At 42.0% G+C, this 20,796-nt stretch overlaps 1 protein-coding gene across 5 annotated transcripts in view; it reads right to left on the reverse strand.

Annotated features, from left to right (window-relative positions):
- The window catches only part of CEP85L (centrosomal protein 85 like), a 251,223-nt gene that overhangs the window by 167,848 nt on the left and 62,579 nt on the right, over positions 1-20,796 (reverse strand). For 2 of the 5 annotated variants that reach the window (XM_073337158.1, XM_073337156.1), the window contains exon 1: positions 11,335-11,554. The exons of 1 other annotated variant lie outside the window; for it this stretch is intronic. In XM_073337158.1, coding sequence (XP_073193259.1) covers positions 11,335-11,398 — 64 coding nt within the window. In that variant the 5' untranslated portion in view covers positions 11,399-11,554. Of the gene's footprint in view, positions 1-11,334; positions 11,563-20,796 lie in introns of those variants that run through there. 2 more of the 5 variants (XM_073337155.1, XM_073337153.1) reach the window with 2 other exon arrangements.

Below are 20,796 nucleotides of genomic sequence, written 5' to 3' on the forward strand. Positions count from 1 at the left end.
CACCTCTCTTTTCATAGCATTAATAATAAAAATGTTATAGATTTTGTTTTACACTGTACACTTGTGTACACTTCCTACACTGGGCCCTCTCGGTATGCAGCCAATTGCTGAAGTCAATTAAATGAGACATATTGTACGTGAACAGCAGAATCCCTTCCCCACCATCAAAAGACCACTCAGACCCCCAAGTCAGTGTACAAATTTAGCCCTTTCCCAGGGTTTGGCTTTATTGATAACTCAAACACACCACCACACCATAAACTTGTGCCCTCTCATCGCCTGGCCATTCCTAGGGTTTTCTCTCCATAACCTCCTTCTTCCTAGCACCCTAATTCCTCCTCTTTAAAGAGCCAGTCCCACCTCCCTATATACAGGGTGGAGTGAGTAGTCATGTCTACTACGAGTCAGTCAACAAAACTTCAGTAGCTTTATAGAAGGTTCTCACACTTGCTAACAGAGTGAATCACAGAAGAACTCTTGCCAAGCTGGTGTACTGGACTTGGGGAAAAACAGAATAAAAACACCCGTCGTCTTCACTATAAACAAAGGCCTATAAATAACCCTGACTGTAAAGAACAGCCATGTAAAAATGGGATGTAGGAAGTGTATTACAATTGGTCAGTAATCTTCAAATATCAGGTATTTCTATTGAAACATGAAAGAATTTCCATATTTTTCAACTTCTACACCTGAGTGCAAGGGTCAAAATCATGGTCCCTTTCAAGTCACTTGGAGCTTTGAGATTGACTTGAATGGGGCCAGAATTTCACCCTACAATTTTAACAAAAACACCAATTTTCTTTACACTTGCTATGGTGCATTTGGAATGAAATCCTTTCCCCAGCACTTAGCCAGAGTAAGTGAGCTGGCCACTAGGAAATTTCAAAGGGGGAAAGGGGACATGCATGAAGAAATGCTCCCAAGCTACAGAGCAGGAACAGAATCATTTCAGGACTCCCACTCCACCCCAATAACTGACATATCCTCTGTGGGCAAGTCCAGACAGGCAAAAAAGGGTGCATTTTTCAATCACATTAGCTTAACAGGATTGAACAGTCCTGTTAAGACACAGGGGAAAACTAGGCTACAACACAGCCAGCTAACACATCTTCAAACACGTTAGCAGCACTTTAACTGGGTGTTCCAATTGTGTTCAACTAAGATGATTTAAACACACGCACTTTTTGTCAAGACAGAACCTTTGACTCAGCAGCTCCCCTCCAAATCCACTGCATGCCAGCATCTTGGAAGCCCCCACGGAGCGGAGATAAACATTCAGTTTTCCTTTGAATAACAGCGTCAAAGGGTTTGCTTACTTTTAATGGCAAATATTCCCCTTAACCCCACCCAGGCTACCAACAGCTACTTCTTTTCCTCTTCTTTCTCAACTGTTTAATGGCTTTACATACAGTAAAATCTTCTATATGATTTAAATTATGATTCTTCTGGTACAATGATCTTACCAAGTCCTTTTTCTAGTTACATCAAAAGAAGTGGTGCATGAAGTTACAGAACATCATGAATATAAGAGTACAAATGTTAGCCCTATTTTCCATATCAGTTTTGCTAGAGAGATTTTTTTAAAAAATAAAGTGGTAAATATTACCACCTGTGCGATGTCTAGCTAGGTCACCATCCCTTTGAGCTTCTACTCACAGACGCTTTCATCCTTTGATTAATATGAGTCATAGAATTCTGTATAAAGTGAAGTCTCTTTTGCATTAATTCTCAACTATAAAACAAGTCTAAGGATCAGGATTGTCCATACTTACGGATAACTTTGTTGCAGAGCAGGCATCCAAGAAGAGCTGCCATTTTTAAAGAAAAAATCTTGAAAAGATGCCCAATTTACCCTGAAACACATTTGAAAAAGTTGCGACTTCCAACAGCATCTGGACGTGCCCTATTGTAAAAAGGGTGAACCAGACACTAAAAACTGGATAACTGGTGATAAAGTCTCAGACAAGGTTTCTGAGTGACTTAGGAATGCTTCTTGCTTGGATACTGCACGTTAAGACTCTTTAATTAAAAGATGAAAATTATGTTTGTAACAAAAATCCTTTTTGCTTATTGGAACATAGATTATATCATATAAGAACTGTCAAAGTATTGAACAAAATGCTAATTTATAAGCCTACCACAAGCTTCCATGCATTATAAATGAATTTGCATTTGGAAATTTCACAGCCTCTGTCACTAAAAGTGCAGGAGGGGAACAAGTGCTCAGTCACTCCATGGCTGGCTAGTTTTCAAAGATACGCAAGGGTTTGGGATTACACGGACAGCTGCAGAAGAGAAAGTGATTAACATCACAAGCCACTCTTCTTTCTCTGGTAACTTCCCAGCTCTCTACTACCTGCTGTACAGCCCCGTCTTAAAAAAAATCCTTCCCTTGATCAGGACATTAGTACCACTCAGTCTTTAGCCTGCCTTTTCTCAGCCAAGGGTTTGTAAAAGCAGTCTTCCCTTATCACTTTAACCCCCATTCATACAATACTATTCTGGACCAATTCCAATCTGCCAGTGCCATTAAAGCTGCTTACTCCCTGGAGTTAACATCATGATCCTTCTTTCTACTGCTCCTCTCTCCTCATTCTCCTTGACCTCCATGTGGGAGTCTGCAGCTGAAGATCTACTTCCTGAAGTCACCAGATGGACTGTAGTGGTGAACCAAATCGGTGTGAAGAGGCTATTGGAAAGACTCATGTAGTTGTAAGATTTGATTCATCCTCCCTCTTGCTACAGGAGTTTGTGCACCAGGTGAAACTTGAGGGACTAGTGCACCTCAACAAAGGAAATTCTTCCCGGGGAGGACAGGTAGCGTATGCACTATTGCACTTTCTACACTGTCCACATGCTTGCCACATGGCAGCAGAGGTCACAGGGGAATGACATCAGGAAGAAGCAGCACCTCCCAGGTCATGCCTCTGGGGGCTACTCAATTGACAAATGCTGGAAAATCAGTAGGATAATGAATATTCTGGCAGCAGAGCCAGCTGACGGACAATCAGCTATTTTGGAGAATGTTACCTTGGACCCCAAATCCTTAGATCCTTCAGCCTAACCTTTCACAGGCAGCTCTGCAGGGTAATTAATTGTCGGGTGTAGAAGAGCAAACGGCCAGGACCCATACAAGGCTGGTCACAACTCTAACTAAATTTGCATGAATTTTTCAACCCCCTACTTCTGAGCCTTTATAGGTTCCAGTGATTGAGTAGCTGAGCAAATGCTCTGCAGCTCCTCCTGGCCAGTCTGACCATCCTTAAATTAGCCAGACCACCAGATTAGCAAAAATCTCCCCTATAGAGAAATAAGGGGCCTCTACACCCCTCAAGATTAGGTTCTGCATATTTTCTAATAACTTATATCAGAGGTTCTCAAACTGTGGTCCACGGACAAGTTCCACTCAGGTGGTCCACAGATAGTTCCCTCTAAGGCATGCAGCTGGGTGGCCGCACATGAGAGAATGAAGGACCACCCACCTAATTAGCGGAGCTGTGCAGGCGTGGCTTCACCCTGGAAAAGACGCACATGTAAGGTGAGGTGGTGGCCTTGGGGAGAAAAGGGGGTGGGTGGGAAGGGACAGCAGCGGCCAGAGAAAGAGGAGACTTTCCCCAGCTCTAGGGCTGCAGCTGCTGGGGAGAGATGGCCCTCTTTCCCAGTCTGGAGCTGGGGCTAGGAAGAAGGGGAGTCTTTCCCCCTCTCCCTCACCAGGACATGTGTAAGAGTTTTTAGTGTAAACTTTCAGTTCACAGCACAGTTGTGTGTCACCAAACACTTTACAACAAAGGGCAGAGTGCAAAAAAATTCTTCTTAACTACAGCTGTACAAAGTGGGCCACCATAAGAATTAACAAGTGGTTTTAACTCCTCCACTGTTAAGCCTCAGGCAGGTTGCAATGCAAAGACAGGCTTCTAAAGAATGTGGAAGGCAGAACAGTTGATACTGGAGACAAGTGTAGAATTATTCCTCTTCCTATAATAACCTATCCACAACAAACAATCTGCTTCCAACAATGGCAGCACAACCATTTGTTCCTATAACTTCAAGTCTTTCCAGAACCATTAGATTTACAAATCTTTTTCATTTGTGCTTTCAAGACAGGTTATCACTATGTTTGGCAGACACATAAGCTTTATCCATACTATCAAAAAAAAGTGGACTTTTAACACACTAGCTCACTCATGTTAAATGTTAATATCCTAATATAGACCAGGTAAGTGCAGTTTTAACATGTACTAGCTAGTTGAGGTAAATCTTAAGATGCCAGTTAAGATTTGCTTTCACTAGCTAACATTTGTTAAAACTAGTTTGCCTGATTAGTCTATTCCATGATTTTAACATGTTAGTAGTTAACGTGAGTTAATAAACACCCGTTTAAACAGATACAGACAGACTTTTCTTACTCTAGACATAGCTGCCCAGGGCAAACCATTAATATATAGTTCTGATTTGTATTGGGAGATGACTTCACTTTATTATTACTTAATCCAATGCTTCTGAGCAGAGTATCTTAAAGAGTCACTTTAGATAGGATTACAAAAAAAAAAAAAAGTAGTCCACTGTCAGATCAGGAGTTTTGAGTGAGAGTATACAATTGAAAAGATTGCAGCCTTCCTTAAATGCCACTGAGTAAGAGAGTATTACTGCTCTTTACTTTTGCATTTTGTAGAACCACTAATTCTTTGCACTCAACCTCTTAAGACATTAGTGTTTTGTAGTACAAATTCACTTGAATATACACAGCTTTAATATTAAATGTTTTGAAAAGCTATAGCTTTGTGGAGAGATGTAAGGAGTTATCAGTAACTACCATTCCAACAAGGAATCTCAGTTTACCTCATCATTATAGAGGGAGAGTAAAGAGATCGCCTCAATGTCCATTCCTATAATTGTCATTCTGAGTTTGTAAATGCCGATAATCATTCATTCCGTAATATGACGATTTTATTTGTCTGGCATAAATATGTATATGATGCCCACTCTATAGGGTGACATTAACTCACCATTTATTGCCCAGCACGCAAAGATAAGCCTGCCTCCTTGCAGGCTTAGAGGACCATCTCATCCTCAGCAGCTGAACTTGAATTACTGATGAGCAAAACTTGTTACAGAAATGAAATGACTGGATCTTTTCCCCCACCCCAGCCTCCCCACCCCCAAAAAGAACTAAGTTAAGTTTTCCCAAGTACTTCTCTCTCTTTGGTACAAACTAAGCACCTAAGTTTCATTAGTGCCACTAGGCAGTTGTGTTCAGAAAGTTATAACACCAGCAAAGCTCACAATGAGTTGCAACCTTATCACAATTTTAATTATGACATCACTAAGTAGGCTGTTTAACTCTTACACATACTAGTTATGTCTATGATTTAAGAAAGAGAAACAAGACAGCTCAGGGGTTTGTGGATATGAACTAATCACATTCCTAATGTATTACAAGTCACAAGACTCAGGAAGTTGTTTCTTTACGATGTTAATCACACCCTTAGGAGCTTCCTTATTTCAAGTTTGTTGAGAATGTAGCCAAACCTTATACACCTTCCTCACATACAGAGCCCCGTGGCCACAATAATCCAGTTTTGGTTGCTAACTACAGTATGAACACAGATGGTCCCATTTATTTAAGGTAATAAACACACTACAAATAAATCATTAAGCAGTTGTCTAAGTCCCTGCAGCCATTTATATCATACTGAACACACACAGTCTAAGGGAATGATTGTTTGTCTGGTGGATACTGTTGATGCAGATGAACATTTTCACAGCCTGAAGTGTGTCATCAATTGCCTACCCAATTCAAACAACCGTCTAGAGGCTTGAGCTTGGGGCTGGGAGTCAGTTTTCAAAACTCCCTGTGTGGTCTTCAGCAAGTTACTAAAAACTCTTGCATCTCAGTTTACCCCTCTGTAAAATAAAGAGAAATTACTTATCTAACTTACAAGGATTTATGAGTAATAATTTTTGCAAAGAGGTCTGAAAGTGACCAACTTAAATTCTAAAAAAAAATTATTATTGGATTTTCAAACAATAGACAAGTGTTAACAGACCTTCGACTGATTTTAGCTTGGCAGCTCTATTTGCCATGGTGTAAATGTTTACCATTTAATCCTTGGATATAAAGGGGCACATAAATTTGTGCACAAGCTAATGTCTACCTTCATTTCAGAATGCAAAATTCTCTTAAACTGCAGAATGAAAACAATTTGGAAACAAAACAGGATGTGAGTGAAGACTTCAAAGACAGCTAGACTTTCGAAATTTTCCAAAGCATTCTGGGTATTTATGTTGTGTATCACTGCAGTTTACCTATAAAGGCAATTACTTTACTGGTTCCGGAAAATAAATATGAAAGGAAACAGAATAAGTTATCTAGGTTATACCTGAATATTTAATACAAGGGCCAAATTACTCCGTGGTGTACATTCCAGGAACTGATCTGGCCCATTGTGTTTTAAGAAAGTTAAAATGAATTTATATCTTTCACAGAAAAAAATCTCATGATCCAGTTATATAAAAAGTGATAGGGTTCCACACTCTGTATCTAAGTTTTTTAAGTAGACCATGAGATTTTTCATGAAAAAAGGGGATGGTATTACCCATCAACGTACTTTACTAAAGAAGAATTTTTCCACGTATATAGAATATACTTCTAACAAAATATTATGTTTTCATGGATAAACTATTCTGACTGATTTAATGAGAAGATCTATTATGTGTGTCAACCAATCAAAATGTAATAACAGCTGGTCAATAATGTTGCAGTCTTCAAAACTCTACTGCACCAATGTGCAACAGACAAAAAGATATAAAAATCTATACCAATCACTTGGTCCAAGAGAGATATATAAATGGGGGGAAGAGAGGGGCACACTGTCATAAGACAAAAATCTCCAACTTTGAAAATAATGCTTTAACTTTTGTTTGCCAGTAAGAGACCATTATCTTACGACACCATACCGTTTCAATAGTCTCAGTTTTATTCCTTGTATCAATACAAACAATATCAGATCTGCTAACAGTAGAGTACATTGGCATTCATTATCAATTTCGAATCAGAATGGCTGTGCACCTCTAACTACACTCCTTTCATTTGCTACTGAATACTATTTATGGACACACTTAACTGCAGCAGTTTCTTCAGTCTGTGATAGAAATATTTTTTCAGAGATCAGAACTCAAAGGTTACACTTGACCTTTATCTTCTGTTCACTTTCTAACTAACCATGCTTTTGTAATTCTGTGTTGTGCCAAACTACACATTTGCCTCTTATAGTATATGAAATGCAAAGTCCCTTTTTATTCAACTCAGTTTATTCCAAAAGAGCAACACTACTGAGGGGGAGGGGTGGAAAAGGAGGATGGAAATCAGACAGTGAAGTAATTTATAGAATATTGCAGACACTGCTGAGATAAAGATTATCAGAACATGAGTAAACCCTTCATCCATTCATGGACTAAGGGACACCTGACGGTTGATTCAAACAAACACAGAAAAAGAACATACAGTTTAAGTTTAGCATAAACCAAATGACTTCCCAGTGCAGACACAGTGGGTATGTTTACAACGCAACGTAAGATCAGGATGAGTAGAACTCAAGTTAGCAGACCCTGGGTTTGCTAACCTAGGGCTTGAACATTTTAGACTCATTTGTAACCCCAGGTTAGGAATTGTTGAATTCTGGGTCCCCAACCAGGGGACCCAGGGTCTACACTGCATTATGCAGCCCCGAGTCCAACCACCCATATCCCAGATTTCCTAGCACCCTCCCAAAACAAGGCTGCTCCAGTCCTTGGTTTGTGGCGCAGTGTGGGAAAACTTGATTGTTCAGAGGACAAGGAAATTCCTTTTTTGTATGGCTTGGGTAGGTAGCAACAACTACAAATTTACATCTGAGTTTGATAGTCAGCACATTGCCACAGCAGTGAACTGGTGAATGTCCTTCAGGCCCCCAGCAAAAGAACGAAGGGGACACTCAGATACGATGTGCTCCATCATTTGTGCCTGGTGACCACAGCCGCATACAGGTGTTTGCCTCATTTCCATTTAAAGAGAATTTGTCCACATCTCCCATGAGATGTCCTTATGCAATTCAATCTGCACCAGTCTTTCTGACATAAATTGAGGTCCGGTGGTTCCTCAACAGGATCAATGAGCGGTTTGTTTTGAGCAGTTGAAATGTTCCATGTGACTCTCCATTGAGCCTCAGCATTGAAGTTGGGTGTAAGGGTCTTGATACGGTTCCACAGAGGGTTGCGGGATTTTAATCTTGTCTTTGGCAGGTTCTCCAGGTCATCGTACAGCGGGATCCTCACGTTTGCATTGACATGGTTCAGAAAGCGAGATGTCTGAGAAGCTCTTCTAATCTGTGGAGGCTGGATGGGCGATTGGACCGGGAGCCAGTCAACTGGAGCTGATGTGAGCATCACTGACACTATGCGCATCCTATCAGTGATCCTTGATCAAGGATAATTTGATCAAGGATCAAGTGATCAAGGAGTTTAGTGCGACTGCTGAGAGACCACACTGGCGTACAATATTCAGCTGCAGAATATATCCACCTCCTTTCCAGTGAACATAGCAATGATTATACTTCCTCAAACCGCCCTTTTCAGGACTAAAAAAGAACAGTCGGCTAGTCCTCCAAATATACCAATTTAATGTAGAAGGGATGTCCCCGGGGAAAAGGACAATGAAATCCAGCCTGTGAGACAGTGGAATACTTTTGGCAGATTCCCAAAGCACAAGTCTCTATTGCAAAGCTATAGAGTTTGAACCCTGGGTCCCAGCTTCACTTAGGCTCAGACCCTTCACTCCCAGTCACTCCTGAGACTGAGCCCTGGCTTAGTACGATTTGTGTATAGACAGAAGGGGGGTGAAGTTTGAGCCTGAGTTTGAATCCTGGGATTAGACTGCAGTGTTCACATAGCCAGTAAGGGCCTGATCCAAAGCCCACTGAAGTGAATGGAAAGACTCCCATTAACATGAAAAGGTTTCGTATCTGGCTCTAAGTTTAGTGATCATAACAACTGATATTATACACTGCCGAAGTACTGTTGTTTGTACCACCAGATTTCAAATAATTATGGCCACTTTCTCAAAGCTGCCAAGTTCCTGCAGTTCCAAAGGAATCCACAGGCACTTAGACCTTCCAAAAATTTAGGCCTCAGGCAGTTTTCTCCTTTGATTTTATGTAGGATATGACAACTTTTCCTATCAAAAGAATAGATAACTAGACAAAAGAATAACTAAGCCTTAGCAAATTATGTTATACATACTTTTAAAAGATTAATAATTCTTGCTACCAGTATAGAAACAGCAGCATCTTCTTTCAGATTACCATGAGCACACATTGGACTATTTGTGGAGGTTCAAATATCTTATATTTTCAAGCAAAAACATGTCAGCTCAAAAGCAAACAATATTGCCATTTAATTATGCCAACTATTTATATACCATTTAATGAAAGAGACAGATGTTTTGCAACCATGTTGCAATTCCAAAATTGAAACTATGCATCTCAGTTTCAAAACTAACACAGTAGGCTGATTTCAATGACATTACTTCCAGTTTACACCAGTGTAGAAGAAAGCAGAATTTAGCCCTACACTTTGACAATGATGTATTAGTCTAGACTAGGGAGCAAAATCATGAGAGCTTTGCTTGAAAAAGAACTGCATGATATTGCTCCCCCTTCTAGAAAACTGTCTAAAGCGCTCTGCAGTCAGACCATTTATTTTATTTGCCAGTAGACAGAGGGCCCAATCCCGAAAGCCCTTGCTCCCATGAGTTGTCCTATTCATGAGATGGATACACTACAAAATCATCTCTAAAAATTCAATTCTAAATATCAATCAATCTGAAAAAGTCTTGCCAATTGTAGAAACTCAGAGTTCAAATGCAGGCCAGAAACAGTTATAAAAGTTACACTAAAATTAAAGGTCCAAAACAATGTTAAAAAAAACCTGACTAAAACGTTGGTCGTAGTCCAAATCTGAAACAAGAACTACGCATATGGGCAATGACGTCTATCGTTTAGGTCCTCCATCCTCTAGGGTGAATTAAGGAAAAGCAGATTATTTAGATAAAAATCAGGTTTTGTCACCACCTCTATGTTCCAGCTAACTAAATAGCAAATGATACAAAAAAGGGGTATTTGAAAACTACATCTGTATAATCTATAACAGTTAGTTCTCCTGCAACTGTGGGCAGTTTATATTTCTAACCCTAAATCCAGCTAATTGGAGATATAAAATAACTACTAACGTTGCAAAAGAATGATAGTATTTTCAAGTGCCCTACAGCCACATACAGTGAGTTCCCAGCACTGTGACCAAACTGTTCCACATTAATAATAAAAGATGGGTACTTTACTGGATATAACACAATGTCATTTCAGCAATCAGCGCAAGAAGAATCAAGGGGATCACATAGTGCATTGTTTAATTACAAACAGAGATATACAAAGCATCTAAACACAATGAGCCAGCTTCTTCTCTGGTGGAAATCCATTGATTTCAAGAAAACTGGCCTTCCCTTATTCTCATCCTTTTATCCTTTCACATTCTAAAAACATTTTCAATTGAATTACACCAATGATGAATTTGGCCAAGATACCATATATCCTGAAAAGTTACACTACCGAAAAAACAACAATTGACCCAGAGCTACCACTATGTTTCCAGTCACTGTACCAGTGCTGCCTCAATTATACCCAGTGACTAAAGATTCATTAACTAGATCTCTTCTTGCCATATGCAAAAGAAGCACAGACGTGCAATGAGGACTCTTCCTCTAACCCCAAACTTGTCTCTCTCCCTTTGCAGAGAAACAAGTGAGGTGTCTGGTGGGGAAGGGTTTTTTTTTCAGTCGCAGATTTAGAAGTAATTATGATCAACCCTAAATATAGGCCCGAGCTAATTGCATTTCCTCAGCTCAAATGGCTCCCTTAAATGCCCCTCTACACAGAGCAGCCTGTCTGCAAACGCACCACCACAAATGAGTTGCCCTGACCTTCTGCCACCTCCCCAAAACTATTATTCTCCCCTCCACCCCCATCCTTTTGCGACTGTTTTTGAAGCACTACACAGAACCGATTGGTTGTGGGCCCGGGGCTGCCCCAAAGCCAGACCTGGGGCATGGAGACCAATCTCCCGGCCATCTGTTTAAACCCGGGAGCGGGGAGAGAAGCGGGGTTTGGAAATGGGTCGCTCTCTGCAAACCCAGCGCGGTGCCCAGATGTCACCAGGCAGCGCGGCGTGCCCGCTGGGCAGGGGCCGCCCAGGAAGGGAGCGGGGCAGGGGGAGGCAGGCAGGGATGCGCGGCGGGCTCCTTACCGGCTTTGTAGCTGCGCAAGCCGCCGCCGTCCCCGAGCTCAGGGAGGATCCCGCTGCCCCACATGGCGCCGGGGCCCCGAGCCCAGCAGCACCGCGAACTTCCCCGCCTTGCGCCGCGGGGCCCGGCCAGCAGCGGGCGGACGCGGCCGGGCAGGCGGGGCGAAGGCGCCGGGCGGGCGGCCGGGCGGTTACCGGGCCGCGCTGCCTCCCCGCTCCGGCCCGGGGGCAGCCGCGGCCATGGCGCGGGCGGCGCTCGGGCTCTCGCCGCCTCCCCGCGGGGCGCAGCAGCGGCTGGAGCAGCGGGGACAAAACTTGCTTTATGCCGGGGCCGCCGCCTCCACCTCCGCGGCCGGCAGCGGGGCGGGGCCAGGGGCGGGAGCCCAGCAGATGCTGCCGCGTCTCGGGCGCTGAGCCGCCCGCCTAGCCCGGCCTAGGGGGAGGGGGCGCCGGCGGAGCAGCCCAGCGGCCGCGGGGAGTCCTGCGCGCATCGACTGGGGGGGCTGTGGCCGCCCCTCCCAGCTGGTACCCCGCCCCCGCCAATGCATATCTGCCCCTCTAGGTTTCCCCGCCTAGGATACCCGCTGTAGCCACTCAGCTATCCCCTATCTCCTCTCTGTGCCTTCCCCCGTGTCCACTCCTGGATTTCATATCTACAGCCTGGGAGCCTTAAAATCCCAGCTGCGTTTCATGGAGCGGTTGCCGTTGTGTTCTTTACAAGACCTCAGAATTATTCAATTTAATTTACCTTACAGGACAAAGAGAACTGGGAGAATCCAGGACTATATATTCCCAATCCTTCCTCCCACTCCCCAAGCATTTCCACTGCCTTCTGCCCCAAAGATCCCATCTATATTCCTCACATAGTTCATACAGGATCAGGGAGAATTAAAAGGACAGCCGCATGGGTGAAATCTGAATACAGAGGGATCTGAAAACTGATTCCCTCCTGTAACTTCCCAAACTAGTTACCAAGAAGAACCTTGCCAGGTGCATAGAGAGAGTAGCAGTAAAAATTTGGGATGATAGTGGGAGAGGCTAATGACTCATTTGCAGTGTGAGGGTGCACCAATGTATCAGACATTGCCTTAGTCACTCCTTGAGCCCCCTTCCACCTACAGCTAATACAGGCAGACCTGTAACCCCTCCAAAAAGTCCACCATGACTAGCTACTGCCCAGCACAAAGCAGAGGAGCCTACATCTCCTCCCTACTACCTAATATCATGTATAAATAACAATAAATGTACAGAAAAAGGATCTGTGTTATGATGACAAGAACCTACGTTGGGTTCACTCCCAAGCTTGCACTAGAAAGACATTTCAGCTGCCAAATGAAAGAAAGCTACAACATTCACAATACACTTGAATCCAACCCCTAAACACTTAGAAGAGTTTATGATAATAATACATGATTACCATATACTTTTCTGCTTCAAATAGCAGAAGAAAAAATGATGAAGAGCAATAAGAATTGCAACTAATTTGTATTTATTTTAAGAACACTAAAAAGGCCCTCACAAAAATCGCTAAGTACCCTAACAATCACAAATTATGACCATCCAGCAGGAAAAAAAATGCAAATCATGAATTAGCTCTCCCTGAAATAAAAAAAAAAAGGGGGAAACAGCTACATCCCCAGAACACAGCTTCTGCCTGCCCCCAAACCCGTCAGAATTCTTCACAACTGGTTGGCATATTCATTCCATTGTTATTGGTTTGCAGGAGATGTTAGAGTAACTGTGTCTCAGCTGGCCCTTCTTTAAATGTACCTCTGGAAAAAAAATTTAACCTGACCTCCATCAGAAATACACGTCAATAAACAAGGATGCATAGATTGTGGTTGAGAAAAAATATTTTGCTAAAACCAGTTTACATGCTTTATTGTACTCATTCTCACAACAGTAGACCACTACAATCCAGCCAATGGAAGTGACGGATTCAGACACTGTACCCTGTGATGAGCACAGTATAAACACATAGTAGCCTAAACAAAGGGTCAGATCGAACACTACAGTATGTATTCATTGGAGACATTCAAGCAAGCAACAAACCCTGTCCTTATGTAACTTCTTGCTGATCCAGTGAATTGTTTGTTTTTTAAATGGTAAGCTGATTAACACAAATTATCTTTTTTTTTTCTTATTTTAACCCATTATGGGGAATCTAATGGTTATAGATTGGACTTCAGCAAAAACACATTGATCTATCTGTCTAGGTGTTTGTAATGTACGTATCACAAAATAGTTTCTAAGCATTCATTCTAGCTAGAGGCTTCTGGGCAAGTGTACATTGGCTAAAAAACAACATAGAATCACAGAAATGTAGGACTGAAAGGGACCTCATTAGGTCACCTACTTCAGTCCATTGCACTGAGGCAGGTCTAAGTATTATCTAGACCCTCCCTGGCAGGTCTTTGTCTAACCTGTTCTCTAAAACCTCCAGAGAGGGAGGTTCCACAATCTCCTTAGGTAGTTTTGTTCCAGTGCTTAAGTACCCTTATAGTTAGGCAGTTTTTCCTCATGTCTAACCTAAAATCTTTCATGTTGCAATTTAAGCCCATTACCTGTTGTCTGTCCTCAATGGTTAAGGAGAACAATTTATCACTCTCCTCTTTATAAGCGCCTTTTATGCGCTGGAAGACTTATGTCCTCCCTCAGTCTTCTCTTCTCCAGACTAAACAAACCCATTTTTTAAGTCTTTCTTCATAGGTCATATTTTGTAGACCTTTAATCATTTTTTGTTGCTCTCCTTTGGACTGTCTCCACTGGAAGAATTACTTCTCATGTCTTGCTTACAACACTCTTGTTAATATATCCCAGAATAATGTTCGGGTTTTTTGCAAGAGTATTATATTGGTGACTCATACTTTGTTTGTGATCCACTATAACCCCCAGATCCTTTTCCGCAGTACTCCTTCCTAGGAAGTCATTTCCATTTTGTATTTGTGCAATTGATTATTCCTTCCTAAGTGAATACTTCACATTTATCCTTATTGAATTTCATCCTCTTTATTTCAGACTATTTCTCCAGTTTGTCCAGATCATTTTGAATTCTCATCCTGTCCTCCAAAGTGCTTGCAATCCCTCCCAGTATGGTATCATATGCAAACTTTACAAGTGTACTCTCTATGCCATTATCCAAATGATTTAAAGTGCAAATACTAAAATTGGCAGATGTTTAACTCAAAAAGAACTCCTGAATACACTCAAATCACCTCCCTTCAGTAAAGTTTTGAGTGATACAATACTGATAAGCTTTGCAGCCTTGAAAGGCAACAAACTTGGGTTTGGGCAGATCTATGAGGGAAGCTAAATCCTGGACCTACCATCAAACCATGAGAATGTCCAATCTTCCCCCCCCCCCCCAGCCTTACTCCTGTGTTCAAGTCAAAGGACAGTTACAAGAGCATATAGGTAATCTTAAATGTTAGGATGGTGCATAAGTAGCAAGCTGCTTTCTAATACATACAAGACCCAAAATTATGCAGTGGCACTGATTCAAATGCTCTTAAAGAACTTTTCTACATACTGCCTTTGAGAGAACAACTAATGTTTTTATCTGTATGTTCTGTACTTTGGTTCAGCACTTGTACTTAACTCAGTTAGAAGAAGGCAATGTGGATTTTAAACAGGCTATTTTTTTTTTAACATCAAGTAAAGACTGTGGAAGAAAAATCTCCCCTAGGAGAAGAAAGATACCAAACTGGAGTGAAGCTTGAGAGTTTCTGACCCTACAACACAGTGCAGAGGCACAAAGCCACAGACTTTTTGACCAGGTGGAAATATGAGGGAAAAGGTGTGATGACCGTTCTTTCATATCATGACATATGTATAAGGTGCTTTTGTGAATCTGTTATTTACTTCCCTTTAACAGTAGCTTCTCAGAATCCTGAGCAGATCATAGAAAAGGAGCTGTAAGAAGGAACAGTAAAGGTGGTACAAGACACACCACTGGATTGACTTCATTCACTTCAGTGGGAGTTTGAGTATTAGGCTCAAAGTGTTTCCCCATGTTTTGAGGTATCTGAGTTGGTGCATCTGTACTTTTTTTTTCTTGGTGTGTGAGGGGGAAACAGTATAATTGTACATATTTGGAATTAAGCATTAACCTGCTATCACCTGACTCATTAGGATCCTTTTGACAAGATTCTGATTTATAGTCCCTGAATTTAATTACCAGTGCCTCTTTTACTACTTATCTGAGAATATCAGTCTAGAAACTAAGCCAAATTAAAGTCAGTGCATAAATTTGGCTCCGTAATCCATTACTCACTCCCTAATAAAGTCTGTTTTCCTCTTTGCTGCATACACACAGTCCTGGATACTCTGTACCATAATACAAGGTCTCAAAATAAATTTTTAAGTTCTCAAAAACTTCATAGAAAACCTATGCTGCTAAATTAATTGAACCTCCTGCAGAGGGGAGGCTGAGTTAGTTAATGCGGTTAAAGCCAGAATTAACTCCCACATGGATTTCAGCTTGGAAATGTTTGGAGTCTTCAGGACACTATGCCATTAAGTATGGCTGCATCCCAACTCCCCTCATTCTTAGCAGGCCCATCCCCATCATCCCACATAGCCATAACTGCAGAGCTCATGGGCTAGAAGGAGAATATGCTGGGTGGGCTCTGGTGTTTATTTTCATTTGCTCCTCTGCACATCTCACAGGGCCTGTCCATGCAAGGATAAATGTGGCCTTTTTAAAAACATGTTTGTTAATACATTTTAAAACTTACTGTAGACAGAGAAAGTTGTCTTGATCAGCTAATACATGTTATAGTGGGGACCTTATGCTCCTCCTTGGTTACAAAACAACCAGCTGATATGTTAAAATACCCCTTGCCCTGTCTATAGTAAGGTTTTAAAATGAGTTAGCTAACACCTATTAAGAAGACCCATTTCTCCTAGTGAACATAGGCCCACAGAGGGTGCTTGGGACCAAAGGTAGAATATTGTCAGATTGCAGTTTGACAATTTAAAAAAAATGCTACTGTTTGCCAGAAGCTGGGAATGGGCAACAGGGGATGGATCACTTTATGATTAACTGTTCTGTTCATTCCCTCTGAAGCACCTGGCATTGGCCACTATCAGAAGACAGGATACTGGGCTAGATGGACCTTTGGTCTGACCCAATATGGCCATTCTTATGTGCTTATGTACCATGAAGACATGTTTGCTTGATTACAACATACTATTGCTTCAAGTAAAATACCAATCCATATTATATTTAGGTCAACTAAAATATTCCTGGTTTCAGCATAGCAGCCGTGTTAGTCTGTATCCGCAAAAAGAAAAGGAAGACTTGTGGCACCTTAGAGACTAAAAAATTTGAGCATAAGCTTTCGTGAACTACAGCTCACTTCATCAGATGCCACAAGTTCTCCTAAAATATTCCTGTTTCATTTCCCAGCTTGCTTGACAAGGGTGCTGTAGGGAAAAGTTGTACATTTCTATCTTAAAATGTAAAATCTAAATAAAATGTTAAAAAAAAGCATAAAGCAGTTTAATGACCAGCACTTTGTCAGTTTCTAAAAGCCTAAAATCCACATCTGGATTTTTGCATGTCCCAAAGTATCAGAATTCAGATCTAGGGTTTTGGGACCATCTATAGATTTTAACTTTTGTCTTCACATTTTTTGTTCCTCTAAAGAATAAAATATAGAGCAGTATTATAAAGGGGCTCCAGCCTTGAACTCCCATTAAATTCAGTTAAAATTTTGCCTACCTCAGGGTTGCCCTGAGTGCAGTTTATTCACCAACTCAAGTGGAGTATAAAACAATATGTGTAATGAGTGGGAAAGAAAAGATGTAATCTTATTACTGACTTATGCAGGGGTGGAAGCAGGCCCAGCCCAAGTATAATTGTTGTGGAATGTACTGCTACAGACAATGAATGGGCCTGACTTCTTATGATCTGGAACTGAAAACCTCCTCCCTACCCCTGCTCCAGGATTTTGTGACCAAAAACCTCCTCCTTTGTGGCAGAAAACAAGAGAAACAATCATAGAAAATAACAGTGAAGTGCTGGTGCTAAGGAGATGTTACAAATCAGTTTAATACGATATTAGTGGAGTAAGTGGATTCGCACATCACATACTTGAGGTTTTTTTCCTGAATAGAGATAGAATGTTATAAACTGTCAAACTGCAATCTGACAAGTAACAGCAGCACTTTTCTTTTAGTAAAACCCTTCATCTGCTGTGCATTAATTCTACATACTTGCTTCCAAATCTAATAGAATTATCTTCTTTAACAAGCCAATGCTAAATACCTAGCTATTGTTCGACCAGAATACAGATAATTTCTAGTATTGTACTAGGCCGTGAAACTCCTTTTTATTCTGTCAAAAGCTACAGACAGCACTATTTCTGCAAAAAGTCTATACTGGGAATGATTGACATTAAAATGACAATTTGCTTTTCTATTCCTCAGTTACTTCTTTTCTATGTTTTTCTATGAGAGCAATACAGCGGTGCACAGACAATCCAGGAAGTTTTTGGAAAATGTAGGGGACAATTTCCTGGTGCAAGTACTGGAGGAACCAACTAGGGGCAGAGCCCTTCTTGACCTGCTGCTCACAAACTGGGAAGAATTAGTAGGGGAAGCAAAAGTGGATGGGAACCTGGGAGGCAATGACTGAGATGGTCAAGCTCAGGATCCTGACACAAGGAAGAAAGGAAAGCAGCAGAATACGGACCCTGGACTTCAGAAAAGCAGACTTTGACTCCCTCAAGGAGCTGATGGACAAGAGCCCCTGGGAGAATAACATGAGGGGGAAAGGAGTCCAGGAGAGCTGGCTGTATTTTAAAGAATCCTTATTGAGGTTACAGGAACAAACCACCCCGATGTGTAGAAAGAATAGTAAATATGGCAGGCGACTGGCTTGGCTTAACAGTGAAATCCTTGCTGATCTTAAATACAAAAAAGAAGCTTACAAGAAGTGGAAGATTGGACAAATGACCAGGGATGAGTATAAAAATATTGCTCGGGCATGCAGGAGTGAAATCAGGAAGGCCAAATCACACCTGGAGTTGCAGCTAGCAAGAGATGTCAAGAGTAACAAGAAGGGTTTCTTCAGGTATGTTGGCAACAAGAAGAAAGTCAGGGAAGTGTGGGCCCCTTACTGAATGAGGGAGGCAACCTAGTGACGGAGGATGTGGAAAAAGCTAACGTACTCAATGCTTTTTTTGCTTCTGTCTTCACGAACAAGGTCAGCTCCCAGACTACTGCACTGGGCAGCACAGCATGGGGAGGAGGTGACCAGCCCTCTGTGGAGAAAGAAGTGGTTCGGGACTATTTAGAAAAGCTGGACGTGCACAAGTCCATGGGGCCGGATGAGTTGCATCCGAGAGTGCTAAAGGAGTTGGCGGATGTGATTGCAGAGCCATTGGCCATTATCTTTAAAAACTCATGGCGATCAGGGGAAGTCCCGGACGACTGGAAAAAGACTAATGTAGTGCCCATCTTTAAAAAAGGGAAGGAGGAGGATCCTGGGAACTACAGGCCAGTCAGCCTCACCTCAGTCCCTGGAAAAATCATGGAGCAGGTCCTCAAGGAATCAATTCTGAAGCACTTAGAGGAGAGGAAAGTGATCAGGAACAGTCAGCATGGATTCACCAAGGGCAAATCATGCCTGACTAATCTAATAGCCTTCTATGATGAGATAACTTGCTCTGTGGATGAAGGGAAAGCAGTGGATGTGTTGTTCCTTGACTTTAACAAAGCTTTTGACACGATCCCCCACAGTATTCTTGCCAGCAAGTTAAAGAAGTATGGGCTGGATGAATGGACTATAAGGTGGATAGAAAGCTGGCTAGATTGTCAGGCTCAACGGGTAGTGATCAATGGCTCCATGTCTAGTTGGCAGCTGGTATCAAGTGGAGTGCCCCAAGGCTCAGTCCTGGGGCCAGTTTTGTTCAGTATCTTCATAAATTATCTGGAGGATGGTGTGGATTGCACCCTCAGCAAGTTTGCAGATGACACTAAACTAGGAGGAAAGGTAAATACGCTGGAGGGTAGGGATAGGATACAGAGGGACCTAGACAAATTGGAGGATTGGGCCAAAAGAAATCTGATGAAGTTCAACAAGGACAAGTGCAGAGTTCTGCACTTAGGATGGAAAAAATCCAATGCACCACTACAGACTAGGGACCGAATGGCTCGGCAGCAGTTGGGCAGAAAAGGACCTAGGGGCTACAGTGGACGAGAAGCTGCACATGAGTCAACAGTGTGCCCTTGTTGCCAAGAAGGCCAATGGCATTTTGGGATGTATAAGTAGGGGCATTGCCAGCAGATCGAGGGACGTGATCATTCCCCTCTATTCGAGACTGGTGAGGCCTCATCTGGAGTACTGTGTCCAGTTTTGGGCCCCACACTACAAGAAGGATGTGGAAAAATTGGAAAGAGTCCAGCGGAGGGCAACAAAAATGATTAGGGGACTGGAACACATGACTTATGAGGAGAGGCTGAGGGAACTGGGGATGTTTAGTCTATGGAAGAGAAGAATGAGGGGGGATTTGATAGCTGCTTTCAACTACCTGAAAGGGGGTTCCAAAGAGGATGGCTCTGGACTGTTCTCAGTGGTAGCAGATGACAGAACAAGGAGTAATGGTCTCAAGTTGCAGTGGGGGAGATTTAGGTTAGATATTAGGAAAAACTTTTTCACTAGGAGGGTGTGAAGCACTGGAATGTGTTACCTAGGGAGGTGGTGGAATCTCCTTCTTTAGAAGTTTTTAAGGTCAGGCTTGACAAAGCCCTGGCTGGGATGATTTAATTGGGGATTGGTCCTGCTTTGAGCAGGGGGTTGGACTAGATGACCTCCTGAGGTCCCTTCCAACCCTGATATTCTGTGATTCTATGTGAACAACATAAGTTTTTCCCCCCCAAGAGTACAATCTTTTCAAGTGGACTATTTGAGTAGTGTACAAAATTTTAAGTCTGACCTTCACACCATCGTAGAAACCCAAAAGCAAATTATTTCTGGTTTAGAGAAAAGTGATTCAAATACAAAGCGATATATTTAACCCAGTACAGGTGGGATTATAATTAAAAACAAACTAGCTCACCCCGTAAACACATCCCAACAGAAATAAACAGAGATTGGCCTGTGAAAGGCTGAATCACTCCACTGGGTCCACTGTGTGCTGTACTGCACCAACAGCAAGCTGCATCAACCCATATTGACAAAATGTGCATTGTGGAAAAAGGTGTTTACATAATTGTTCTGACTTTTTCCTATAAGGAAATTGAACTGGATATCTTACATATTGTTACCCCTATTTAAACCCAAGCACCTACTTGAAGTATGGGGCTTTGAAGGTAGTTGCAATTGGGAGAAGAAATTGACAATTGAGTCTGGTATTTTCTTTGATGCAATCTTTTTTTATTTACAAGGAATGTACAAAGTCCTGCTTCTCTGAATGTAAGAGGAACCACAACCAGGGGATATTATCTTGCTTATGGGCC

The sequence above is a fragment of the Lepidochelys kempii genome, chromosome 3 (genome assembly GCF_965140265.1).
Source record: "Lepidochelys kempii isolate rLepKem1 chromosome 3, rLepKem1.hap2, whole genome shotgun sequence".
NCBI classification, from domain to species: domain Eukaryota; kingdom Metazoa; phylum Chordata; order Testudines; family Cheloniidae; genus Lepidochelys; species Lepidochelys kempii.